The sequence below is a fragment of the Podarcis liolepis genome (assembly GCF_965112155.1).
Source record: "Podarcis liolepis genome assembly, chromosome: 13".
Classification (NCBI taxonomy): Eukaryota; Metazoa; Chordata; class Lepidosauria; order Squamata; family Lacertidae; genus Podarcis; species Podarcis liolepis.
The window spans coordinates 11,026,970-11,054,899 of record NC_139573.1 but is presented as its reverse complement, the minus strand read 5'-3'; the positions used below and the strand labels follow the sequence as shown (position 1 = coordinate 11,054,899).

General features: G+C 46.6%; 3 protein-coding genes across 4 annotated transcripts in view; 1 reads left to right on the top strand and 2 right to left on the bottom strand.

Moving 5' to 3' along the window:
- The window catches only part of PFAS (phosphoribosylformylglycinamidine synthase), a 48,845-nt gene extending 21,674 nt beyond the window's left edge, over positions 1 to 27,171 (top strand). Inside the window, exons 19-30 of one of the 2 annotated variants that reach the window (XM_083471085.1) lie at positions 951 to 1,131; positions 2,108 to 2,191; positions 2,922 to 3,077; positions 4,057 to 4,176; positions 6,698 to 6,843; positions 9,429 to 9,639; positions 10,469 to 10,560; positions 12,133 to 12,247; positions 12,501 to 12,659; positions 14,381 to 14,533; positions 15,358 to 15,568; positions 26,711 to 27,171. In XM_083471085.1, the coding sequence (XP_083327211.1) occupies positions 951 to 1,131; positions 2,108 to 2,191; positions 2,922 to 3,077; positions 4,057 to 4,176; positions 6,698 to 6,843; positions 9,429 to 9,639; positions 10,469 to 10,560; positions 12,133 to 12,247; positions 12,501 to 12,659; positions 14,381 to 14,533; positions 15,358 to 15,568; positions 26,711 to 27,095 (2,013 nt within the window). In that variant the 3' untranslated portion in view covers positions 27,096 to 27,171. Of the gene's footprint in view, positions 1 to 950; positions 1,132 to 2,107; positions 2,192 to 2,921; positions 3,078 to 4,056; positions 4,177 to 6,697; positions 6,844 to 9,428; positions 9,640 to 10,468; positions 10,561 to 12,132; positions 12,248 to 12,500; positions 12,660 to 14,380; positions 14,534 to 15,357; positions 16,040 to 26,710 lie in introns of those variants that run through there. The other variant, XM_083471084.1, reaches the window with a different exon arrangement.
- LOC310691499 (histone H3.2) lies at positions 24,165 to 24,575 on the bottom strand (the record flags this gene model as incomplete). The annotated part of the gene is made up of 1 exon (XM_083471293.1): positions 24,165 to 24,575. One exon carries the CDS (start codon positions 24,573 to 24,575, stop codon positions 24,165 to 24,167), a length of 411 nt encoding a protein of 136 aa, XP_083327419.1.
- LOC310691290 (histone H2A type 2-C-like) lies at positions 25,826 to 26,453 on the bottom strand. The gene has a single exon (XM_083471015.1). It carries the CDS (start codon positions 26,297 to 26,299, stop codon positions 25,910 to 25,912), a length of 390 nt encoding a protein of 129 aa, XP_083327141.1. The 5' UTR covers positions 26,300 to 26,453; the 3' UTR covers positions 25,826 to 25,909.
- Positions 27,172 to 27,930: the final 759 nt, after the last annotated feature.

Below are 27,930 nucleotides of genomic sequence, written 5' to 3'. Positions count from 1 at the left end.
ATCGCGTGGCACGAAGAACGGACTTCTGGAATGAATTAAGTCCTTAACCTGAGGTACCACTGTATCTCAGTTTTCCCTCCTCTCAGTTTATCCAAGGTGGACTAGGCTGAGAGAGGGTGAGTAGCTTTTCACTCTGCAAAAGTCTTCTCAATGCCCTCATTTTACTAGAAGCTGTGGTATTTTGTGGTGTTTTTAGTTTTAAGAAAGGCTGCTTTCATTATGTAATTTTGTGCAATAACCAACATGGCTGCTGATTGGTTTTCTTTACTACTTATCATATTACTTTATTTTACATTGCACACTAGCCTAAAGGGGCCAGGAAATGTTAATATCTGTTAAATTGGCCAACCTGAGGCCCTGCAAATGTTTTGTGCTGCAACTCCCATTTGCGCCATATTGGCTGGGAGTTGTAGTCTACAACATCTCAGGAGAGTGGGCAGGGGAGCAGGTTGGCAAAGATGTGTTAAATCTTAATAATACACAAACACTCAGATAATGGGTTGCCTCTGATTGGGCTGGGTGATATATCAACATATTGTCCCAAACCGGTTTGAAGTCCATATCGGTTTCATAATTTTTGCCCTGGCGAATCGTGATGTGTGTGTTATGCAAACATTTTTAAACGGGGGAAACCGTGAAGCCAGCCAATGCCTCTACACAGCTCCATCCTTATTCCAGACATGGTGATATATCAGTATATCGTGGTGTTTAGCTTGGTGACATATCATGATGTTGAAAACCAGATATCGCCCAGCCCTAGTCTCTGATCATATTCTGTGTAGGACCCTCACTGAAATCAACGCATTTCTCTTATGAAACCTCTAAGCGGTTTAAATATAAAACATTAATTTGTGTGCTAGAGTTGGAGGCTAGCCGTACGGGCAACCGCCTCCTTCCCACTGTTGCCTAACCTCTCTGTATATGTGGCGGCGACATTTGTGTCCTTCCAGGATGTGAAATGCAGCGGGAATTGGATGTGGGCAGCCAAGTTGCCTGGCGAGGGGGCTGCCTTGGCGGAGGCCTGCAGGGCCATGTGCTCTGTGATGGGTGAGCTGGGCGTGGCTGTGGACGGCGGAAAGGACTCCCTCAGCATGGCAGCCCGCGTTGGCACGGAGACCGTTAAGGCACCTGGTGAGGAACAGAAAAGCTGCCAAGGGATAGGGTGGTCGCCCCCTCCCTCCAAAATAAAAATGCTCTCCTCAAATTCGGAGGGTTCTTTTATCTGAGGATCTGAGGCTTGCTTTGTCCTTTTTTTTGCATTTTCAACTCCTCCCTTGCCCTTTTCATATTTTTGTTGCCTTTCCAAGCCATCTCTGCTACTTATTTTGGAAGGAGCGGCTTCTGATAGGCATCCAGACAACCTTTAAGATATTGTAACCAAATTTTGCCGGGTGATTGCTGAGCTCAAGGAGCAGATATTCATCAGCGTTTAGATAAAATTGCAAGCCCTTTTGAGTAAAAGTAGTGAACTTAACGTTTTGAAACTGCACCAGTTTAACTGCTGACTTCAAAACTGCAGATTTTTTTAAAAAAAATATCTTAGCACTTCTGAGCAATGCCAGGTATGAGGTTGCTAGTGTGCTTGCGCAATATATATATATATATATATATATATATATATATATATATATATGTGTGTGTGTGTGTGTGTGTGTGTGTGTGTGTGTCTGTGTGTGTTTTGTATATGTGCACAGATGCACAAACATTTTCCAAATCAACTGAATGTGGATTGTAACTATAGAGGCATAAACCCAAGTCTGCAGAAACACTTTTGAAAGGGAGAGAAGAAGGTTAGGCTTTAGCTTTGTCTAGTCTCCCGGGAAATAGATCTCCCCGGGAGCTAGAGGCAGCTTCTAAGTTTTCCCTGTGGTTGCACCTTGTCAAACAAGCTCAGAAAAATCCCCTGTGGCTGCTTGACTTTTGGTCCCCCTGGACAGGGAGAAGAAGGGTGTTGCTATTTCCTAACAAGCTGTTCCCCAGGCACCTTGTAGCTTGACTGCAGGCGACTTTGGATGTTTTCCTAGCTCTCAATAAATGTGCTTTAACACTCTGCATATTTTCTCCATTTCCAACTCTTCTCCCTCCACCTTTATGCTCCTTTCCCCAGGAACACTTGTCATCTCAGCTTATGCTGTCTGTCCAGATATCACTGCTACGGTGACCCCTGACCTCAAATGTCCAGATGGAAAAGGTAAAGTCAAGAGCTGATGAGAATAACATCTTTCTGCCACACTCGCCATCTTCTCCTAACTCACCACTGTGGCACATCATACCCTTTGAGAACCACTGCTTTAGGGAATGACTTGTAGAATATTTGCTAATACAGTGGAACCTTGGTTCTCGAACGGCTTAGTTGGCAAACAAATTGGCTCCTGAATGCCAAAAACCCGGAAGTAAGTATTCCGGTTTTTGAACATTTTTTGGAAGCTGAACATTCGACGCAGCTTCCGCTTGAGTGCAGGAAGCTCCTGTTACCAATTGGAAGCCATGCCTTGGTTTTCAAACGGTTTCAGGAGTCGAACGAACTGCAGTGTTTTCTCTATTTTAGCTATTCCAGAGGGTGTGATGTCAAGCATCTAGTGTAAAATTTTGGGCTTCTTTTCCATTCCGTTGCAATTACTACTTAAGATCAGATATAAGACCAATTCTTTTGGCAGCGGATCTATCCAAAATATCCAGTAACATCCCTTTCAGACAAGAAGCAATGGCTTCTTTAGCAATATTTAACATATCTGTCAAAATCAAATTCCAAAAACACTGCACCAACTTGCCTTCCCACCATAAAGGATAATATGTACTAAGTGCTGACAACAATTAGATCTCTTCCCGACCCCTTTTTGTAGGTGTTTTGCAGTGGAGAGAGGAAAAATCCAAGACAGTCATTCTGTCCTCTTTGCTGATTTCTTGGGCATTTTTTTCAGGGACCCTTCTTCACGTGGCAATCTGTCCTGATCGGCACCGCCTGGGGGGCAGCGCTCTGGCCCAGTGCTTCTCTCAGCTGGGGGATGTTTCGCCAGACCTGGATAACCCCAGCACCCTTGTCTCCTGCTTCCAAGTCACCCAGAGTCTGCTACAAGGTAAGCATGCGTTGAACAAGGACGGGGTCACCCCTGGCCTGCCCACCCCCAGACGCAGCCCTGCCAGTCCCAGTCTCTGGTACAAGATACCTAAATAATTGCTTATAATTCCCCATTGGGTAAAGGCACTCTAAACACACCTAAATGAAAGGCAAGAACTCCACCTCTGAGCCATGGCAGAAGGCAGGCGGAGGTGGAAAGAAGAAGCAGGTCCCTTATACTTCTGTGATGGGAAAGAGGATTTTGGGGTAATCTGAACTTTGCACCAAAGAAAAAGGAATACTCTGTGACCTGGGTAAACTGAGCACAAGTGCATTTATGTGCTTATTAATGCATTTTTAATCTTTTGTTGGAAGCCAACCAAAGTGGCTGGAAAAACCCAGCCAGATGGGCAGGGTCTAAATAATAAATTATTTTTATTATTTTGCATAATTAATCCTCCTTCTGTTTGCCATAAGGAAGGGGCAATTTGTAGAATTTGTACTGTTAAAACGGAAAGGGGTCAAACTATCGCAAGAGGTTTTGACATTTTGGGAGGTTAGATAGTTACAATGGAATGGTCTTGGGGGTAGGGTGCATATATATATATATATATATATATATATATATATATATATATATATATATAACTATATCTATCTATCTATCTATCTATCTATCTATCTATCTATAACTTTGTCAAAAATAAAAATAAAATGAAGGGGTAACAAGGGGTAACAAGTTTTGCAGGGCAATGAAGTCAAGCTTTTGCAGATCCCACTCTGACCTCGCCTAGCGTTGTGTACAAGCCAGCTTCCTATCCATACTAGAAGCGTGCTTTTCAAATTAAATAAAAGATGAGGTTCTTGGGACTGCAGAAGCTGCTGCTCCAGTAGCAAAGTCTCTCTTGTGTGTGTTTTTAACAAAGCTGAGGACAGCACTCGGCCACACAGACAAATTTCTTCTGCCACACAGATGAATTTATTTCTCTCTCCCACAGACGCAGTGATTTCCGCAGGGCATGACGTGAGCGATGGCGGCCTCTTGACTTGCATGCTAGAAATGGCCTTTGCCGGGAACTGTGGTGCCCACATTGAACTGGGGGCGCCTGGAGTCAATGGTCAGTGAGTTAGGGAGAAGAGGAGTTGTGGCATGGGAGTTTGAGGGTGGCACTGAGCTTGGGTTGCTGTTGGAGATTGGCTGATTTGGAACAAGATATTCAGTGGGGAGAGAGAGAGCGTCAAAGGGAAGTCCTTGGCAAATGAATGTGCTGGGCAGGGGTAGCTGGGATAGTGCCTTGAGATCAAAGCATGAGCGGGAGAGTTGGTCAGGGGTAGAAAAGAAGGATGCTTTTGAATTATGGTGCTGGAGGAGACTCTTGAGAGTCCCATGGACTGCAAGAAGATCAAACCTATCCATTCTTAAGGAAATCAGCCCTGAGTGCTCACTAGAAGGACAGATCGTGAAGCTGAGGCTCCAATACGTTGGCCACCTCATGAGAAGAGAAGACTCCCTGGAAAAGACCCTGATGTTGGGAAAGATGGAGGGCACAAGGAGAAGGGGACGACAGAGGACGAGATGGTTGGACAGTGTTCTCAAAGATACCAGCATGAGTTTGGCCAAACTGCAGGAGGCAGTGGAAGACAGGAGTGCCTGGCGTGCTCTGGTCCATGGGGTCACGAAGAGTCGGACACGAATAAACAACAACAACAAAGCAGGGCATGGAGAACATTGGGCGGAGACGGATGAAAAGGTTTCCTTGACCTGGATCTGAGAATGCAGCGGCAGCTGCTGTCCATTGGGTCTGATGGGGTGGAAAGCTGGGAGCTGACAGTAGGTGGTGCCAGAGCCCAGAGCAGGCAGAGCCAATTCTGTTCCCATCTGCCTCCTTGTTGAGTTCTGCAAGAAGCAACACTAAGACAAAGGAGGAGGCACTGGTAGTCATTGCAGGCCATAAGTGTAGCAGCAATTGGCATTCAGAGAGGCCTTGGAACCTGGAAGTGGTATATACCAGCCATCCTGACTAGCCGTCACCGGTAGCCTTATGCTCCCTGAAATTTACAAAACTTATTTTGTAAAAGCCATCTGAATTGATGGCTGGTGCCACTTCTTGTGGCGATAGTGAATTACGTCCTTTGGCTATCAGAGCTCTGGCCCAAGACAACCTGAGGGTTGCTGGCTGGGTTAGAGGGTACAATGCTCTCCCGCTTCTGAGGGGGAATAGCCAATGAGGTGCTGCTGCCACCCCTCAGTTTCTGCCGCCTGAGGCGGTTTCCTCCCTCTGTTCTACAGTCGCGCCGGCCCTATTGACTAGGCATTGTGTGAAGAAGTCCCTTCTGAATCTTCTAGCGTTCAGCTCCTGTCAGGGTGCTGCCAGCAGCTCCCGGCTGGTTGCCCAGGAAAGTATAAAGACAAGGAAAAGTTTCTTACAGTCTATTTTTCTTCTTCAATCTTTACAGAGAGAGGCTATAGAATCCAGCCTCTTGGATAATGGCATTGTCCTGAGTGAATCTCTATCCTCCCGTCTCTCCTACCTCCTCTTTCATCATCATCACCACCACCTCCTCCTCTACGGGTGCCTCTGTCTTTGAGCTCTTTGCTCTCCTACTTTTAAGGCTTGCCGGGTTCTGGGCGATGGAGGGTCTGGAATGCTTTCTAATGACAACGTGTCAGCCAGGTGTTGCTCTGGCTCTCCCATGATTTCCCAGCTTTCCTCCTCATCTGCCTCTGAGCTGCGGCCTTCCACAAACCCCTGCTGTAAATCTATACTGTCTTCCTCTTCCTCCTCCCTGGAAGGGTCAGGATGGGGAGGTAGTCTTCACCATTCCTCCTTTGCCCAGTCCCTGACAGTTCCATTGTCCTCTATAATGTCCTGGCCTCTTTACTTGCCTTCCCCCCCTTAAATTAACTAGCACCCTTCCCTGCAACCTTCTGTAGCCTTATTGGAGTTCACCAATTGGGTCTGCGTTGCTCCGGGACAGGAGGAAGGAAGTCAAAATGACACCGAGTTGGTTCAAAGAAAGAGTTTATTCTGCTCTCCGGATAGCAGAAGGCACTTGCGTGATCAAGTCTACAGCAAGTCCAAAGAAATGACAGGTTTCACACAGTTTATATATCCTCCAGGCACCCTCTCACTCCTCCCCTAGGAGCCCAACCACGTTGGCGTACGTACACAGGTTGACATCACATATGTTCCTGCTCTGGTACTCTCAACCATTAAAGGATCTTCCTTCCTGTACTTCTGACCATAAAAGGATATTCCTGTTCCTACTCCTATATTGGAGCAAGAGGTCACTACTTCCGAGAACATGCTCTGGCGTTAGTCCCAGACTTGGGTCTCTGCGTCATTTGTGGTCAGGACATAAGATATGTCTGTGTCTGTTCTACTGGTAAAGTCAAGGCCAGTCTTGCTGTCAAACTGATAAGGGAGAGAGAGCTGTGTTCTCGTTTTGCATTTGCTCAACTGCTAAAGTTTATGCATTTTAGCTAAGGAGAAATGGGGATTTTGGTGCAGTTTAAAAACTGCCTGCACAGTCAGTTTTGGGGTTTGGGAAACCCATTCCTTCACTTCCCTTCTTGTTTCGCTTGTCCTTTTCCAGTTCCCTCACCCTAACACAGCCGCGCTTCCTCTCTTCCCTTAGCCCTTGATGTCCTCTTTGCTGAGGAGCTGGGCCTGGTGCTGGAGGTGCCCCGTGCGGCGGCGGCCGACGTCTGCCAACGGTACCGGCGGGCTGGTGTGCGGTGCGTGCCAGTCGGGCATTCAGGTCCCCGGGGCCCTAATGCTATGGTGAGTGTGGACGTGGAGCCCTGGGGGGCAGCAGTGGGGCTGGTGGCGGGAAGACTTGCTTAAAGGGTTGCTGTTAGAGTTTATTTCCAGACCGCCTTTCAACCAAGAAAGACCCTCCGAGGCAGCTCACAAAGGACACCACACAAACACAACCTTCGAGTAAAAAAACAAACAAACCCTTTCTAGTTATTTATTGCATTTATATCCAACCCCTTTTCTCTGAGGAGGCGGCGTGCGTGGTTCTTCCCCTCTTCCTCCTTTTATCTGCACAACACGCCTGTGTGGTAGGCTAGGCCGAGAGGCAGTAGCTGGCCCAAGGTCACGCAGTGAGCTTCATGGTTCAACTATGGAACTCACTCCCACAGTGATGGGGAGCACAATTCCAATACGTTTCCGAGCACAATTCAAAGTGCTGGTGTTGACCTTTAAAGCCCTAAACGGCCTCGGCCCAGTATACCTGAAGGAGCGTCTCCACCCCCATCGTTCTGCCCGGATGCTGAGGTCCAGCGCCGAGGGCCTTCTGGCGGTTCCCTCATTGCGAGAAGCAAAGCTACAGGGAACCAGGCAGAGGGCCTTTTCGGTAGTGGCGCCTGCCCTGTGGAATGCCCTCCCATCAGATGTCAAAACGATAAACAACTACCTGACATTCAGAAGACATCTTAAGGCAGCCCTGTTCAGGGAAGTTTTTAATGTATGATATTTTAGTGTTTTTTGGTTTCTATGCAAGCCGCCCAGAGTGGCTGGGGAAACCCAGCCAGATGGGCGGGGTACAAATAAATTATTATTATTATTATGGCCACCAACTTGGATGGTTCTATTATAAATAATATAAGATCTGTAAAATTTTATTAACTTTATTACAATTTAGAATATTCATTTAGACAACCTTAAAATATCAATAACTTCTTCTCTTTCCATGGTTCATTTTGCATACCATAAATCCCTGCATATTTTATATAAACTAAACCATTCAGTATTCCGTTATTACTTCCATCAAAACTTATTTACACTATTGAATTTATCCTAATGCTGCCAACGTTTTCAAGTGTACACAATTTCCCCCCATATATTCAATAAACATTTTCCATTCTTCTTTAAACATATGTTCTTTTTGTTCTCTTATTCTATAAGTTAGATCAGCAAGCTACACGTATTCGATCAGTTTAAGTTGCCATTCTTCTTTAGCTGGGACCTCACTCATTTTCCATTTTGGGGCTAGCAAAACACAGGCCGCAGTAGTGGCCTACATAAATAGCCTTTCTTGACACCTGGGAATTCCCATCTGAATCATCGCCAACAAAAAGGGCTCTGGTGTGTTTTTGGGGGGGAAAGGTGCTTTTAAACGTTTCCCCCCAATTCATTATACAGTGGTACCTTGGGTTACAGATGCTTCAGGTTACAGACTCCGCTAACTCAGAAATAGTACCTCAGGTTAAGAACTTTGCTTCAGGATGAGAACAGAAATTGTGCTCCAACGGCGCGGTGGCAGCGGGAGGCCCCATTAGCTAAAGTGGTGCTTCAGGTTAAGAACAGTTTCAGGCTAAGAACGGACCTCCAGAACGAATTAAGTTCTTAGCCCGAGGTACCACTGTAAATTGTTTCCCAATACTCTTTTACCCTTTCACAGGTCCACCACATACGAAGCTTTCTTCCAACTTGGATAATTTTAGAAGGGAATTAGACAAATTCACGGAGGGGAGGGCAATTGATGGGCCGCTAGTCACAATGGCTAGGCTCTGCCCACAACAGTTGGAGGCAGCCGTGCTTCTGAATACCAGTTGCTGGAAACCACAGCAGGGGAGAGGGCTCTTGCATTCGAATCCTGCTTGTTGGTTTCCTGCAGGCATGCTGTGAAAACTCCTGCAGCATGCTTGGCTTGATGGGCCTTTGGCCTGATCCAGGAGATTCCTCTTGTGTTCATGGCCAAGCAGGGACTTGGTCTTCCCACTTACTCCCCTCTTTATTTTTTAAATTTGCATTTTATTTATTTGTTAACATTCTTACATTACATCGGTAAACGTTGTCATATTACATTACAGGACTTACTATATTATAATTTCCAACATGTATACAAAAATTATATACAAATTTTATATACCTAGAAAGAAAATTAAAAAAAAACAAAGAGAAAAAACAAAAACAATTCCCCCCCCCAAATCATATACATACCAACACACTAGACTTCCTGTCTATCCCGTTGTATATTCCTTTTTTACAAATGTACGTACTCTTATTGTTGTATATTTCTTTGCAGTTTATCTAATACATTTCTATATCAATATGTGCTCTTAGTCTTATTTCTCAACTCAGTCTCACTCCGACGTCAATCAAATGCCAGCATAGATAGCGAACCTTTGCTGTATTTTTGAACATATGTTTTATATCTATCCCACTTTTCCATAAATTTTTGTTTCGAATTGCCTCTCAGGGTGTTTGTTAACTGCGCCATTTCAGCAAATTCTTGTAGCTTGTAATGCCAGTCCACTTACTCCCCTCTTTACGGTTTTTCCATCTCCCACTGCCAATGCCCCCTGCTTTTTGTTGTTGTTGCTGCTAATTTGCTGCCTTGTTGTGACGCTTTGCAGATCCAGGTCACCGTGAACGGCCAGGAAGTGTTGGCGGAAAAAGTGTCCACCTTGCGCGGCTGGTGGGAAGACACGAGCTTCCAGCTGGAGAGGCTGCAAGCCAACCCAGACTGTGTGGCCCAAGAAGAGGCAGGGCTGACCAAGCGCACGGAGCCCAGCTACACCCTGACCTTTAACCCCCAGGAAGAACTTCCCCTGCTGCAGGAAATGGGTATGGGGCAGACCAGGGCCAAGAAGAGGGGTGGGGAAAGGGGGGGGGACCGCCTGGTACCTAAGTAAAGGTTGTCGACCCCTTGAAAGGAAGGAGCCTCACTTACCTAGGCAAAATGAACTTCAGTTGGTCTACCCTGAGTTGGACTAGCGCTAGATACCATCCTGAGAAAAAGGAAAAAGAGCTGTTGCCTGACCTCTTAGCACATTAATTTTAGCAAATTAATTGATTGCATTTGCATTTGGGTAAAAACAGTGGCGATGAAGTGAGAAGTGTATACTTTATTAGCTTTGGATAACACATGCATGAGTCCTGTAGCCATGATCTTAGGAGAGACATCCTTTTGTGAGAGGAAATGGGGTTTCTCTTCTGAGATGTGATATTTGTAAGTACAGTGAAACCTCGGTGGTTGAATGTAATCCGTTTCAGAAGTCCATTCAGCTTCTGAAATGTTCAACAACTGAGGTGCAGCTTCTGATTGGTTGCAGAAGCATCCTGCACTCAAGCGGAAGTCGTGTCGGATGTTTGGCTTCTGAAAAACGTTCAAAAACCGGAGCATTTTCTTCCGGGTTTTTGGCATGTGGGAGCTAAAACGTTCCAAAACAGAGGTGTACAGGAGCTGAGGTTTGACTGTACCTGTATTAAAAATTATGTTTTAAAAACCCCCTGCCCACTTAATCAAGAACACTTTTTGAGTTGACGTAATCAGTAAGGCCACTTTTTTTAGTTGACTTTATTTTGAATTGTGAAATCGATTAATTGTTCATGGTAAAACCTTGCAACCTAATCGTGAAGGGATGACAACAAACTGTGCCTCTTTTCCCCACAGCCCTTCCTGCCCCCCGCGTCGCCATCCTTCGTGAAGAAGGGAGTAATGGGGACCGTGAAATGGTGGCAGCGCTCCTCATGGGTGGCTTCCAGGTGAGCAGAGCAATGTGGATTTAGTGAAGGCATCCCCCACAAGTGCTTTGAGGTGAAGATCTCTAACCTAATAATGTCAGGAGAGCCCTGCAGAATCAGACCCCAGGTCCAACTCCTCCAGCATCCTGTTCTCACAGCGGCCAAGCATCCTGTGATGGCACTCAGAGGCATAAAATGGTCTCTGGCACTGGAGGTGGATCTTGGCCATTGGCAAGTGGAATAACTATGTCTTAGTTCAGCTGAAGTGAAGGCACAAGTCAGGTGTCGGTCATCAGGTGCGCTGTGTGTAGGCAAGCTGCCAGCTAGCTCTGTGGAGGCTCTTTTTATTAGCACAATATGCAAAACCAGTCAAATACATTTTGGACTGTGACCTTTACACATTTTCCAATCCCAAGATCGAGGGGTGGTACAAGGTTATTTTGGCACTGCGTCACTTTCCCCTTGCACAATGTTTAATCAAAAGAGACAAAGGTCACAGACAGGGCACAGCAGACTACTAAGAGAGCAAAAGGTTAGATAGAGGGCATGATGTTCAGACAGCTGAGGCCTGTCTGCAGGTGGAAGTGTGCTCCACACCTGGCGATCATTCCTTCATTCAGTGGTCGGCAAACTTAGGTCCCCCTGGGTCCTGCATCTGGCCCGTGCCGCAAAGCCAGGACCCGCCACGAAGCCGAGACTCCCGGCGATGGCGACGGGAGGAAGAGGCCGAGCAGCGGCGGTGGCGGCTCTGCCAATCAAACGCCATGCCTGGTTAACTCAGCGGCGTTTGATTGGCAGAGACGTCCTCATGCTGCCCTGAGGTAAACCAGGCGTGGTGTTTGATTGGCAGAGACGTTCTCCTGCTGCCCTGAGGTAAACCAGGTGTGGTGTTTGATTGGCAGAGCCACCGCCGCTTGGCCTTTTCCTCCCACCGCTGCCTCCGCCCTGGTGCTCCTGTGGGCCAGAGAGCGGAGCGGACGAGCTTGCTCTGCCTACTCACGAGAAGCAGTGGCAGTGGTGGCAGCCCCTGGGAAGGTAAACACAGTAGGTGGGGGGTGGGAGGTGGGGAGGAGGACTACTTGCCCCCCTTGCCTCTTCTTCCAGCCCCCCCCCCCCCCGGTGCCACTTATACAGCCCTCCACAAGGTCTGAGGGACAGTGGACCGGCCTGCTGCTAAAAAAAATTGCCGACCCCTGTCTTATTGATTTATTACACTTAACATACCATATTTTCCTCTGAGGAGCTCAAGGTTTATATTCGTGGTTGTCCTCTTTCCCCATTTTATCCTCACAACAACCCTGTGAGGGAGGTTAGGCTGAGTGACCAGGCTGAGTGTGAGCTTCGTGGCTGAGTGAGGATTTGAACCCTGTTCTCCCAGCTCGTAGCCTGGCACTCTTAAGCACTACGCCACACTACATGGAGTAGGTTCGTTCAGATTAATGGACACAAGTCATTTCAGCGAGTCTCCTCTCGGTAGGACTGTAACATTGGATTTCACCGAAAAACTGAAGGAACACGAACCTCGCGCAAGGAGTTGGATCTCCTACCCGCAAAGGCCTCCTCTTTATTGTCTTCTCTCCGCCCTCACTTCAGGTCTGGGACCTCACCATGCAAGACTTGTGCTCGGGCGAGATGACGCTGGACTCCTTCCGTGGCCTGGTGTTCGTCGGAGGGTTCAGCTACGCGGATGTTTTGGGCTCTGCCAAAGGTCAGCCTGCCTCTTGCAAGGAACGGGGCTGTCCGCTTGCCTCGGGTCGAGGAGAAAGCTTCCACCCAATCTTGTGGCAAGGGATGGCGGCCTTGTTGCTGGGGTTTGGGCAGGGGATTCCTACCTACCTCACGCTCTTTGGGAGATGCTGTTGCCACTGATGCCACGATAGCTGTGGGGTCTTTGGCTTGCGGTCCGGTCTGGATGGGCTTGCCAAATCCAGACAATTCATCTCCTTTTTTCTTGCTTGCAGGCTGGGCAGCTTCGGTGACCTTTAACCGCAGGGCGCAGGCTCAGTTCCAGGCCTTTCATCGGCGCAGAGACACCTTCAGCCTGGGCATCTGCAATGGCTGCCAGCTGATGGGACTGCTAGGCTGGGTGGGGACCAAGAGCGCTGATGTGCAAGATGAAGGTAAGCGAATTGGTAGTGGAATGGACTCCCTCGGAAGATGGTGCCCTCTCCTTCACTGGGGGCTTTGAATCAGAGACTGGATGGCCATCTGTTGGGGGCTTTTTACAGTGGTACCTGGGGTTACATACGCTTCAGGTTACAGACTCCCCTAACCCAGAAATAGTACCTTGGATTAAGAACTTTGTTTCAGGATGAGAACAGAAATCACACGGCGGTTGTGCGGCAGCAGCGGGAGGCCCCATTAGCTAAAGTGGTGCTTCAGGTTAAGAACAGTTTCAGGTTAAGAACGGACCTCCGGAACGAATTAAGTACTTAACCCGAGGTACCACTGAAGTTGTGATTCCTGCTTTGCAGGGGGTTAGGGTTAGGGGACCCTTCATGATTCCAGGACACGCGGAGCGTGGGTATCCTTGCTTTGCACCCTGAATGATGCTCTGACCAGAAGTGGATTGAGGCAAGGTTACCAGACGTCCCCGTTTCCCAGGGACAGTCCCCAGATTTACAAATCAGTCCCCATACAAAATCCATTGAAATTGAAAAGTGTCCCCAGATTCATTGAAAAAAATATGGTAACCTTAGTTTGAGGATCCTGGAAAACATTGGCCTGTGAGCGCTCCAATTGGAGAACAGTCTTTACCAAAGGTGTCATGGGTTTTGAAGATGGGGACGAAAGGGAGAAATGTGCTAAGAGGAAGGCACACTTGGAAAACCCTCACTGTGATCAACTCCCACCCGGAAACCTATGTCCCCACTGTGGAAGGATGTGTGGAGCCAGGGTTGGCCTCCACAGTCACTTACGGACTCACCTTTAAAACTGTGTTTGTGGAAGACAATCTTCCTTGGCTACGAGTGATCGCCAAAGAGGTTTGAGGATGGTGCAACTGGTTCGGCCACAACGGGTACCGCACAACAGTAATGCTGTAGAACGGAGCACAAAAGGAGGGGCCGGCGCTGAATTTTAGCATTGTAGAGGATGCCCCTGAAATCTGAGAACTGCCACTGCTCTGGTGTTGGCACGGGTGACAGATATTGGATTGTGGCATTTCTGGTTACAATCCTAACCTTGTCTGCTCAGAAATAAGTGGTGGCTGGTGCCCCTTGGTAGAAGGCAGAGAGGCAAACTCTGTGCAGCCAGCGCCAGTGGACAGGCAGAGCCAGCAAATTCTAGTTTTGACCCCATCATGTTCCCTGCTCCTTGCAAGGGCAACACTGAGACTCAGGAGGAGGAGGGAGCTGAGAGCCAGGGGCGCCCCCTGGACTGTATGTAAATAAGGAGAGGGGCAAGTGGGGGCAGAAATTGTTTGGTTGGGCAACACCCTGTTTGCCCTAATGGAAGCGAGATTAGACCTGCAGCCTTAAATCTGTAAGAAATCAATCTTTTTTGCGTGCACTTTGGAACTCCTTGCCTCATGATATAGGCAGGCAGCTTCACTGTACTCTTTTCCGTGCCTGCTAAAAACTTAAGTGCTTTGGCAAGCCTCTCCAGGTATGTAGAACATTGACACATGTTTTAATGTTTCCAGCTTATTGCTGATATTAATCATTCTTTTATTTTTTAAAAAATACTTGCTTTGGCTGTTTTTTACTGACAATGTCATTGTTTTATTTAAACCACGTTGAGGTTTGTTTGGGGTTTCTTTTTTTACAACCAAGCAGTATGTAAACCATATGAAATAAAAAAAGAGATATAAAAATTTTCTTGATCTTGGTTATTATTCCAGGTGGCGCCATCCAGCCAGGTGTGCTGCTGAGTCCCAACAATTCTGGGCGCTTTGAGTCTCGTTTTGTGAGCGTCGGCATCGAGGAGAGTCCGGCGCTGATGTTGCGGGGCATGGCTGGTTCTACCCTGGGCATCTGGGTGGCACATGGAGAAGGTAATCCTTTTTTAAAAAAATTGAGGGGGGTGGGGAGAGGGTTAATAATTAGGTTTAGAAAAACCTTCTGTGCAAGTACTGGAAATGGGGATAAAACACCAATGATTTCTGAAAAGCATAAAAAAAATAAATTAAGGGGTTATACAGTAATATGTAAAATGACAAATTATATTTATTTTAGAGACAGGAATTAAACATGCTTGATTGATAGAAAAAATGTTTGCAGTTTTAACTGGCTTTCTGCAATGTTTGAAGAAATGTATTCAATATGTTGCCCTTAGAGCTCTGGTGCATGTAACAGCCTTGATTTTTAATAACATAATTACAATAATTAATAAGCTTCAGTACTGGGAGCTGGAGGCCGCCTTTTTCATTTTTTAAACATTTCCATTTTTTAAGAGAACACAGAAGCATGCAAATATGAAAAAACCAAGACATAAAGCTCAAAATGCAAGAAGCTAAACAATGCACACTCTTTATCAAGAGGAGCTATTGGGAATAGGGTTAAGAGAAAAGAAACCTTTTTTCAAGTCCAGTGATCCCTCTGACTTATGCTAACACCACTGCCAGACCTTGCGTGCGTGTGCATGTTTTCCTGGGGAAAATTCTATTCCAGTAAGAAATCCCCCCTGGTTTGTTTGTTTTTAGAATTCAACACAAAGCAATTGAGAAACCTGCCTTGTTCGTGTGGCTTTGTGGCCCCATTTGCAAGTTCCTACTGGACTGAGAGTAATCTAGGCTGGCCAGTGGAGAGAGGCTGCCGCATAAATATTGTGAGAGTCCACGACTCATCACTCACCTTTTCCCCCTTCCTCTTCCTGCAGGTCGGATGCGATTCCGCTCAGATGAAGTCCTGGACCAGGTGCGCTCTGCCCGCTTGGCGCCTCTCCGCTACGTGGATGACCAGGGTCTGCCAACTGAGGAGTACCCTATGAATCCCAATGGGTCTCCACTGGGCATTGCGGGCATTTGCTCTCCTGATGGGCGCCACTTGGCGATGATGCCTCACCCTGAGCGATGTGTCCTTCCCTGGCAGTGGCCTTGGATGCCCGCCTCCTTGCGCCAGTCTCTGAAGGTCTCCCCGTGGCTCCGCATGTTCCAGAACGCCTGCGAGTGGTGCTTGCGCTATCCCCAGGGCCAGCCTTGACCTTGCTTTCCGCTGCCTTTCTGAAAACTTTCTACACCCACTCACAAGCTAACACTGCACCATCAATTGCAAGCTGGACTAGACTAGATTAGACACAGTCCCTGTGCTGTGGATGCAAAACTTTCCAGTGCTGTTATCCTCATACATAGTCTACGTCCCTAGCCCCCTCTACCCGCAACACACATTTGAATGAACTTAGGGAGGGGTCAAGGAAGAACGGATGTGCAGTCCCTCCAGTGGGCACAGGGGGGTGACATTGTGCAATAAGTAAGTTGGTTTGTACCAATCCAATTGTGGAACAACGTGGGACCAATGGAGTTTCTATATTGCCAATAAAAGCAAATTTGAATTTAGAAATACACACCTGTGTGTCTGTGGCCTGTTTTTGTTTTCCTTTGTAAACTAGGAAAGAAAATCCCAGATGTGAGTATGAGTGTACTGAATTGTTCCATTTACTTGAGTTAACTGCCCAGTGGTCCACAGCATACATCTATTAATTAATTAGTTAATTACCTGTAAATAAATATATATTAAATTTAATGTTTAGTAAACCAAGGTATACAGGCTAACATGCCCTCTGCCATTTGAACCCAGTCTTCTAGCCACAGGGTTCCCCCCGTTCCGCTCAATCAACAGTCTAACCCTCTGAAAGGATATTGTCAAGGTTGGTGGAAAGTCAAGTGGCAAAATGAAGCTGTTGGCTACAACTTCTCACTCCCAAAGGCAAAATACATGGGAAAATCTTTAATATAGGAAAAGGCATAAATCCCAAATTACCAAATAAATTAAAAAAAAAATAAAACACACATTTTAAAAAATCAGTAATGCTGAAGAAGGGAAAATGCAATGTTACAGTGAGATGCAGAGTAGCTGAAGTCCAAAGAGGCCATTTATTGGATCTGTTATAAGGCACTCCTTTGTTAACAACATAAGAATAGCTGCACTGGATCAGGAATAAGATCCAACTAGTCTAAAACTCCATTTCCATTGTGGCCAGTAAGATGTAACAGGAAGGGCGGTAGAGCATCTTCCTTGCATGCAAGAAGTCCCAAGAAGTCAGTGTGGAGAATACTGAGCTAGATAGTGGTCTGACTCTGTGTAAAGGCAGCTTCTTAATGTTTCCATACCACTTAGCAGCTCATGAGGAGGATGTGAAGGCAACAGTCCTCCACTGGTGTCTGTTGGCATTTGACCACAGGTTTTTGAGGTTCTATACAGGAATCTTGTTCTTCTCTCATATTATTTGCTGTTCCTGTGCTCTGAAAGGAAAAAACCAAGCCTTTGAAGGACCAAAGCCCTCAATTTCATGCAGAGCTTCTGATCTCATAAATCAGATGTACATGGAGCAAAGGCTCAGAGATCCCAAGAAATCCAGTTAGTCATACACTGAAAGGCCTTGGACCAATCACTCCTTAATGTTTCCGGCCTTGACTGGTTGCTCCTCTGCAGGTGCTTGACTGACTTCTTTGTGGGGTTTTTGTTTGAAAACAAGGAGCCACAAATGGAAGAGAGGGCAGGTGCAGGCAAATGAGGGTTGGACAAGCATGGATGAATGTCCTCCACCCAGGAGCAAAAGAGACAACTCGGCTATGAAGGTCACTGGGTGACCTTTCAGCCCTAACCTAACTCACAGGGTTGTTGTGAGGATGAAATCAGGGAGAACCACTATAATCATGGAGGAAAGATGGGATATAATTGAAATAAACACCAGTTCAAAACGCCTTGTAATTATATAAACAACTACCTGACATTCAGAAGACATCTTAAGGCAGCCCTGTTCAGTTTTTAATGTGTGACACCTTAGTGTATTTTTGGTCTTTGTGGAAGCCGCCCAGATGGGCGGGATACAAATATTATATTATTATTATTATTATTATTATTATTATTATTATTATTATTATTATTATTATTATTATTATTTGCAAATACCTTAAGGGTTCTTTTTTTAAAAAGGAGGGGTGAGGTTGATGCTCTCCCCTAGAAGAATAAATAATATTGAGAGCAGGCCAGAAACAAAAATAAAACCACATTATAAACCCCTTTTTCCCCTAATCTGACTGAATCAGACCTCTGCAGGGACCCTCATATGCGATGGATGGAGGATCCAAGCGTGCTCAACCGACGCACCGCCGTCTGACTTTTACGCTGCTAAAAATATTTGCAACTGCTAAGCACATTGAGTGTGTATATTGTAGTATGTAGTTATGGGAGCTTCAAAAAGCAAGTGGCCGGTTAGCTCAGTTGGTTAGAGCGTGGTGCTAATAACGCCAAGGTCGCGGGTTCGATCCCCGTACGGGCCAGCTGTGATTTACCCTTTTGTTAAAATAAAAAAATGCTACCTTATGAACTTTCTCGTCATTTGACAGTAGGAAGTTGTACCCTTTGATGCAGTTCCAAAGGTCCTGGTAAGCACTAAAGTGGGGAGAGAAGGAATCGGAGCGTTGGGGTTCATCGTCCTAAAATCTAGAATACTGTACTGCATACAGATTGTTGCTGTTTTTCTATTGCATATTCTGTTTCTTCCACGTCGCTTTGAGTTAGATCATAAAATTCTGGCGAAACAACAGTGTCGCTCGTGCATTATACCACCTGCTTTAATTGCTGTGGAACTGGAAAAGCAGAAAGAAGTCGTTGTTTGTAGCTTCCACACGTACTTCTAAATCTTCCATCCCCTTTGACTTTTTCAATCAATTTCAATTAAAAAAGACAACGCTTTGGTTCCACTGGGGCTCGAACCCAGGACCTTCTGCGTGTAAAGCAGACGTGATAACCACTACACTATGGAACCCACGACAGGAAGAAAGGTGGTATTTTCCTACTCATAAGAAATGTTACTGTTTTTAAAAGGGATGATTGCAAAGTTGTAGCAGCTGACTTAGTAAACAGGCTTCCTAATCGATATCAAATACAGTACTGTATATCACAAAGAAATGACACAACCTTAGAATAAACACGTGGCTGTTTTGAGCAAAAGGAAGCATCCCGAGAACTCCTACCGGAAGAGACGAGGTGGCCGAGTGGTTAAGGCGATGGACTGCTAATCCATTGTGCTCTGCACGCGTGGGTTCGAATCCCACCTTCGTCGACGCTGGTTTTTCCTTTTTTGCTATTTCTTTCATTTGTCTGTCATTCCCACAGGCAAAAACCATTCTGAGCTCCCGCCCGCCCCGACTTTCTTAAGCAAACCAACATAAAGGTTAGAGATGTTTTCCTGTGTGGTGATATGACTTTCCCTTCCCATAAATTTCGTTATTTGGGCAGTGATGTCTACAAAATAGTCTAGGACACTGTTTCCCAATGTCAGGCCTTTAGCTGTTTTTGGACTCCCATCATAGAAGACCACTAGCAAGACCAGTGGTCAGGGATGATGGGAACTGTAGTCCGAAAACAACTGGAGAACCAAGGTTGGGAAACACTGGTCTAAGATAACGTGTTTATTTGCAGCCCAATACCAGAATTGGAGAAGACACGGTGAATCTGGAGGCATGCTCTATACCTGAGATTTGTTCCTGATTTGTTACAGTTCTCTGTATGTGCTCAGAGAACTTCTCACCTCAACTGCTAAGCGCAGCTGTGACCTCTGTTGATCATGCATGAGCAAGCATCACGCAAATGCAGTTTTCAAACTCTTGCTCTGCCTTGCAAGTATAATAACTATTATTATTATTATTAATAATAATAATCCCTCGATTCCAAGGGAGCCCAGATCATAGCAAGTTAAAAAGGTATAACCACGTGGAGATGGTGTGATTTAATAAAAGCAGCAACCATCACAATAGCAATAGATCGACGTCTTCAACGGTGAATGTAAAAGGCAAGGGCAAAGATGGGATTTTTACACAGGCAGAGCTTCTCTTTAATGGAGAAACGATAGAGAAATGACGTCCCGCATTGCTCGCAATGTTGCAGAAATCTAATAAACTGCGTACACAGGCCTTTCAAATTGCCGCCGCGCAAACAAACGTCATGACTTTGTAAGGCTGTCTAAGGACCGTTGCTTCCACAAGCAGAGTGGCGCAGCGGAAGCGTGCTGGGCCCATAACCCAGAGGTCGATGGATCGAAACCATCCTCTGCTAAAAGTAATTTTTACTTAAGAAAAAATTGGATGAATTTAAGTTGTGGCAATTCACAGGCTTGACTTAAAGCTTCAAAATCGTGTGTGGATTTATGAGTCATCGTCAAAGGCTATAAGGAATTTGCTAAACTCCCGTTTACCCTGCAGACCATCAATGCACTTAAAACGACCTTTTCCTCTTTCAGCCCTGCTTAGATTTTATTTCACATCGAAATGTCTGTGCTATTCTTTATCAGCTCCGGAAAGTTGTGGCAGCCTAAAACTCTCCCGCTTCTTAGAAAGACCATCCTTAGCCTCTTCCTCACGAGTGTGGGTGACAATGAATGATGCTCTCCTCTCTTCTATGAAGACGAAAAAGTCCTCTGCACTTTTCCCATGTTTATTTACATGCATTGCAGCAGGGTAGAAAACTGGTCCTGCTTCTTCAGCGATAAACCACCGCAAAGCATTTTAAACTATACAGCGCCACCGTGTGGCCGATAGATTTCCTTGATTGCGATAGATTTCACCTCCCCACGCTGGGGACTAAATGGCTGCCGCAGATTAAGGTATCAACTGGGGAAAGGAAGACCGTTTTCACTGAGGGTGATCCTTGCGGAAAAAGGTAAAAGGCGGATCTACACGGATCCTCATGAATTCATATGATTTTTTCATTCAAATTAAATAAAACAACCATGATATTGTAGACCATGTCTTACTCTGTAGAAAGCATCAAAAAAATCACGCATCCACTGTTTCGGGGGGGCGCAGGGGCGCAAAAACATGGTTAAAAAACACGGATCCTCATGGATCCTCATGATTTTTCCACTAGATCAGCCCAAAGTCACCATCAGATCAAAGATCATGGCCATGGGCACAGCATCCACCACAAAAATCACGGATCCACGGCTTCCTGGCGAAACCGTGGCCCAAAAACTTGGTTCCGAACCACAGATCCTCATGGATCCTCACGCTTTTTGCATCGGGCCACCCCAAACTCACCGTCAAATCATACATCATGTCCAGAGGCACAGCCTGCACCACAAAAATCACGGATCCACGGCTTCCTGGCGAAACCGTGGCCCAAAAACGTGGTTTTCAAGAACGGATCTTCATGGATCCACACGCTTTTTGCATCGGGCCAACCCAAACTCACCGTCAAATCACATACCATAGTAAGGGGCACAGCCTACACCACAAAAAACTCGGATCCACACCTGCCTGGCCACGCCCTGGCCCAAAAACGTGGTTCCGAAGCACGGATCCTCATGAATCCTCATGATTTTTCCACTAGATCAGCCCAAAGTCACCATCAGATCAAAGATCATGGCCATGGGCACAGCATCCACCACAAAAATCACGGATCCACGGCTTCCTGGCGAAACCGTGGCCCAAAAACTTGGTTCCGAACCACAGATCCTCATGGATCCTCACGCTTTTTGCATCGGGCCACCCCAAACTCACCGTCAAATCATACATCATGTCCAGAGGCACAGCCTGCACCACAAAAATCACGGATCCACGGCTTACTGACCATACCGTGGCCCAAAAACGTGGTTTTGAAGCACGGATCCTCATGGATCCTCACTCTTTTTGCATTGGGCCAACCCAAACTCACTGGCAAATCACACATCATGTCCAGGGTCACTGCCTGCACCACAAAAAACTCGGATCCACGGCTTCCTGGCCACTCCATGGCCCAAAAACGTGGTTTTAAAGCACGGATCCTCATGGATCCTCACGCTTTTTGCATTGGGCCAACCCAAACTCACCGTCAAATCACACATCATGTCCAGGGGCACAGCCTGCACCACAAAAAACTCAGATCCACGGCTTCCTGGCCACTCCATGGCCCAAAAACGTGGTTTTGAAGCACGGATCCTCATGGATCCTCACGCTTTTTGCATCGGGCCACCCCAAACTCACCATCAAATCACACATCATGTCCAGGGGCACAGCCTGCACCACAAAAATCACGGATCCACGGCTTCCTGGCCACTCCATGGCCCAAAAACGTGGTTCCGAAGCACGGATCCTCATGGATCCTCACTCTTTTTGCATTGGGCCAACCCAAACTCACTGTCAAATCACACATCATGTCCAGGGGCACAGCCTGCACCACAAAAAACTTGGATCCACTGCTTCCTGGCAATGCCATGGCCCAAAAATGTGGTTTTGAAGCACGGATCCTCATGGATCCTCACGCTTTTTGAATTGGGCCAACCCAAACTCACTGTCAAATCACACGTCATAGCCAGGAGCAGAGCCTGCACCATAAAAATTATGGATCCACGGCTTCCTGGCAGCGCCATGGCCCAAAAAGGTAGTTTTGAAGCACGGATCCTCAAGGATCCTCACTCTTTTCGCATTGGGGCTCCCCAAACTCACCATCAAATCACACATCATAGCCACGGGCACAACTCACAAATCATGAGTTGCACTACAAAAATCACAAAAATCCCCTTACCTGCACTGTTAATGTCACCACCGCAATATTATTATTAGAGCCGATAGGAGAATATATGACTACCGTATTTTTCGCTCTATAGGACAACTTTTTACCCTCCAAAAATTAAGGGGAAATGTGTGTGCGTCCTATGGAGTGAATGCAGGCTCCTTGGCTTCAGCGATAGCAACACGAAGCCTGCGAAGCGCAGAGGGAGCGCTCCCTCCACGCTCCAGAGGCTACGCGTTGCTTTCGCTGAAGCCTGGACAGCGAGAGGGGTCGGTGCGCACCGTGCTTCAAAACCACATTTTTGGGCCATGGCATTGCCAGGAAGCAGTGGATCCGAGTTTTTTGTGGTGCAGGCTGTGCCCCTGGACATGATGTGTGATTTGACAGTGAGTTTGGGTTGGCCCAATGCAAAAAGAGTGAGGATCCATGAGGATCCGTGCTTCGGAACCACGTTTTTGGGCCTTGGAGTGGCCAGGAAGCCGTGGATCCGAGTTTTCTGTGGTGCAGGCTGTGCCCCTGGACATGATGTGTGATTTGACGGTGAGTTTGGGTTGGCCCAATGCAAAAAGCGTGAGGATCCATGAGGATCCGTGCTTCAAAACCACGTTTTTGGGCCACGGTATGGTCAGGAAGCCATGGATCCGTGATTTCTGTGGTGGATGTTGTGCCCCTGGACATGATGTGTAATTTGAAAGTGAGTTTGGGCTGATCTAGTGCAAAAATCATGAGGATTCATGAGGATCCGTGTTTTTTAACCATGTTTTTGCGCCATTGCGGCACCACGAAACAGTGGATGCGTGATTTTTTTGGTTCCTCCTACAGACTAAGATGTGGTCTACAGTAGCATGGTGTTTTTATTTTGTTTCAATATAAAAATCATATGAATTCATGAGGATCCGTGCCTCGGATCCATGTTTTTATGGTACTGCAGCGCGGCAAAGTGTTGGATCCACGTTTTTTATAGTCCAGTTTGTAGGCGTGCCTTCTAGGTGTGATTTGACACTGTATTTGTTGGAATTTTTTTTAAAAAAGTGGAGGATCCATGAGGATCCGTGTAGATCCGCCTTTTATGCAGACCCATTCTTGCTAGCAAGTTGATTTATCAGCTGATCCTCACTGTTGTAGCACATGACTCACTAACTATCTTAAACCAATGCATTATTATGTAATATACTTTCTTCAACAAAGAAACCCCCTTTCTTAAGTAGTCAGGATGGCCGAGCGGTCTAAGGCGCTGCGTTCAGGTCGCAGTCTCCTCTGGAGGCGTGGGTTCGAATCCCACTTCTGACAAGCTAGCTTTTATTGGTCAGATATATTACGGGCAATCAGAACTCACCAGGTTATTACGGCATTTCGCGGACGATATACAAGGCATTAATGTTTTTCACCTGGCATTCCTCTCTGCATTACATTGCCAAAACTCCGGATCACTTCATGAGAGGAAGGTGTGCTGCTCTCTAAAAGGAAATAAATGTTGGCATTACAGCAGTCATAGTTTTTAAGCAGCCGAGTACTTATGATATGCCTGTGAAAAAGAGGCTGCCTTGAGCTTCAAATCTACATTGGGGCGGGGAAGCCAGGAACTGCTTTAAAATTGCAGCGGTTATTTATGTAACCGCTTATTTAGCTTCCTGCAATTAAGCTGCTTAGCGTGTTTTCTTTAGTGTTGTGTGCAGAACAGAAAAATGGAAAAAAGTAGGGCGGTGGAATTTACTAGCTTAAGAGTTCCATAGAGGCTTGAAACTCCTAAATGCACTGTTTCGATGTAGTGCATAGTTACTAAAGAGAACTAGAAAACCCACAATTATTCAAATTATTGCAGCTAAAGATCAAGAATCGAACAGATATCCGACAGTGGCAAGAGGTAATTTAGCATCGTGCGAGCTCTTTCCAAGATCATGTGGTGGCTCTTAAAAGAGCCTTTGTGGTTGAAACAGAATTCGTGTTCTGGGGACGCAGGCGGGCGGACGCTTCTTAGGCTCTCTCTCCGCGGATACGCCTGGCGAGCTGGATGTCCTTGGGCATGATGGTGACGCGCTTGGCGTGGATGGCGCACAGGTTGGTGTCCTCGAACAGGCCCACCAGGTAAGCCTCGCTCGCCTCCTGCAGAGCCATCACGGCCGAGCTCTGGAAGCGCAGGTCCGTCTTGAAGTCCTGCGCGATCTCGCGCACCAGGCGCTGGAAAGGCAGCTTGCGGATCAGCAACTCCGTCGACTTCTGGTAGCGGCGGATCTCGCGCAGCGCCACGGTGCCCGGCCGGTAGCGGTGGGGCTTCTTCACTCCGCCCGTGGCCGGCGCGCTCTTCCGGGCGGCTTTGGTCGCCAGCTGCTTGCGAGGCGCCTTCCCGCCAGTCGACTTGCGAGCCGTCTGCTTCGTGCGGGCCATCTTCTTCTTCACACGGATAGAAGCTTTTTCGGCAAAAACGAGAAAGAAATGAAGCCAAGGGGTCTTTGGACCGCCTTTTTATAGCCAGCGGCTGCGTCCTGATTGGCTGAATGAAGTCAGGGGACCGTTGCAGAATTTGAATTTCCCGGGCTAGGAATTGATTGGATAGACTTTGCAGCACCGCCCTTCGCCCTTCCGCTCCTTCCCAAGGTTTTATTTCCTAGATGGAAATGCAATGCTATAAGAAATATAGGGATTAAAGTGGTTTATTCTTTTCCTCCTCCCCCACCCAGCTCTCGGAAAACATCTTAAAAGTAGGGTTTTCAAAACATGCCCACTTCACCGCAGCACTTAGCCGTAAAAATAGGTGACGTGTAGGACCCTGAATGTTACAGTGGTGGATTTCAGTAGAGTAAGCTTGATAAGGGGCATTGCATAACATACATCGAAGACTGATTGGATGCCTTAATAAATTGGTGAAAGCTGTTGTGTTGCTTTGCACGCTTTCTTAGGAGTAAACTGCACTGGGCTGAGCGAGACTTCTCCATAGACATTCAAAGAATCGGGCTCCAAGTCTTTCTTTATTGCAGCTCGTCTGCAACCCTATACCCACTTTCCTGGGAACAAAGTTCATTGACATCGGACACTTTCTTCTAAAGACTAAAAATTGCTTTAGCTTTACTAAAGAAACTGAGTTGCCAGATAATCTACCCCCTGTTAACAACGGATAATTTGAAAGCCGCGCCTTAACGTGTGATTGGCTACTCAAGGGCCCCCTCCCTCTAAATCCCGCGGGGTTTCTTTCATTTGAAATTGCCGCCAAAACGGTTTTATGCTTTCAAAACATGGATTTCACAATTGTGTTCGTCTCGTAATTGTGCAAGTCTACGCAGTTGCACAACATAACATCTCCATGATTAAGGTTACGCACAGCGGATTGGGTTAGGTTTGCAACTACGCTCATGAAATTCGACCATGAGTGGAAACTTTCATTGAAGGGAGAATTTAAGTGGCAAATTCAGAAACATTTTATCCTTTCACTTACAACAGCCTTCTAGTAACTTTTAAGAGTGGCATGTGATATAGCAGAAGCCTATATAGTTGTAGCTTTCTTTTCACTGCAACAGAGTAGCGCAGATCATATTATTTAAATTGTATCATGTGTATTGGCCTTGAAACATTTTTCTACAACTGCTTAAGACAAGGACGCACAGTTTCAAATGGCAACACTAAAAATAGCTAAGTTTCATATGATCAAAGCTCTTTATGAAATTGTGGGTGGCTCTTAAAAGAGCCTTTGGGTTTTTTCTGCTGTAGTTCCGATGAAAAGCGATCTATTTTCCTTTGGCCTTGTGGCTCTCGGTTTTCTTGGGCAACAGCACAGCCTGGATATTGGGGAGGACGCCTCCTTGAGCAATGGTGACTTTGCCCAGCAGCTTGTTCAGCTCCTCGTCGTTGCGGATGGCGAGCTGCAAGTGGCGAGGGATGATCCTGGTCTTCTTGTTGTCCCGGGCAGCGTTGCCGGCCAACTCCAAGATCTCAGCAGTCAGGTACTCCAGCACAGCAGCCAAGTAGACGGGCGCTCCGGCCCCGACGCGCTCTGCGTAGTTCCCTTTGCGCAGAAGACGGTGCACACGACCCACGGGGAACTGGAGTCCGGCGCGAGAAGAGCGAGTCTTTGCCTTGGCACGAGCCTTGCCTCCTTGCTTTCCACGTCCAGACATGATGCTGATTTTAAGAGTATAAAGCTCACGATTCCTACAAGAAAGAACACAAGCTGAGAAACAAATGCGCTCCTCGGCCTTTTATTCAGTCCTGCGGATTGTAAGTGCGCATTCCCATTGGTTAGCTTTCGAGTTTCACCCTATCTGTCCAATTGGAAGGCCGGTGCTGTTTGCTACCCAATAGGCAGACGGCATTTATGCCATCCAATAGAAATCAAAGTTTTAGAATTCTACTATTTGCATGTAACAATCTAATCGTCCAATAGGCGTCGCTGGTTTCTGAGCCAATGAGAATTCGAGTGTTTCAATCCTGTGATTAGCATGGAAGTCGTATAAATACAGGACGCTCAGCAGCTGCCTTCATTTCTTCTCGAATTTCCGGTTGTTCCGCCTGTGATTGAGTGAGTACAGCATCATGCCTGAGCCAGCCAAATCCGCTCCCGCGGCCAAGAAGGGCTCCAAGAAGGCCGTCACCAAGACGCAGAAGAAGGGCGACAAGAAGCGCAAGAAGAGCCGCAAGGAGAGCTACTCCATCTACGTCTACAAGGTGCTCAAGCAGGTCCACCCGGACACGGGCATCTCCTCCAAGGCCATGAGCATCATGAACTCCTTCGTCAACGACATCTTCGAGCGCATCGCGGCCGAGGCTTCCCGCCTGGCGCATTACAACAAGCGCTCCACCATCACCTCCCGGGAGATCCAGACCGCCGTGCGACTCCTGCTTCCCGGAGAGCTCGCCAAGCACGCCGTCTCCGAGGGCACCAAGGCCGTCACCAAGTACACCAGCTCCAAGTGAATTTCGCCTCCTCACACATACCCAAAGGCTCTTTTAAGAGCCACCCACTTTTTCATAAAAAGAGCTGTTGCGACTACGTGTTTTTCAACTTTGTTCTCCCCCCCTTTTTTTTTTTGCATTTCTAAACTGCAGGGTGGTTTACAATATAGTAGGGTAATCAGCACTGCTCCGCCCCAAGCTTTAAAGGCCACAGATTGCTTCATTAGTCAAAGGGCTGAAAAAACAGATATGCTTTTGCCTGCAGCCTAAACAAGATAAGTAACCAATACTCCCATAGTAGGAACTCTCATCTTTGTTCAATGCTGCCCTCAGGCTCGCCTGCCACCTTTGTACGAATACTTTAAGGAGTGTTGTGCCACAGTTCCTTGGCCAATATCTTAATAGGAGTTTTAAGAGTGAGAGTCGAGACTTTGTCCCTCTCATTTTAAAAAAATGAGCTGATTTCTAAATTCCTCCTTATAAAATTTATTGCTAGACTATGTTGCAACTTCAACGAATTTAATGTTGCAGTTAATATACTACAGACCCCTCTTATTTGGCTATATTAATGGCAGATAAGGGTATCTACTTCACTTCCGCATCAGTGACAGTCTAAATCCAAGTTGCTGGGGAGCCGCCCAAGACAGCGTTTAAAATGCAATTTTGTCTCTTTAACCATGGTTGAAGTAAGTTGCCAACCCTGGAAAGAAGCATTAGGGCCAGTTTATTTGACAACTCAGTAAATTAGGCTTGGTTAGAGACGTTTGTGCTTATGACATAGTCATATCCACTTTGAAAAATTCTTATCCTTCCTCTTCTCTTTCATCCTTTCATTTGATGAGATTTCAATGTCACG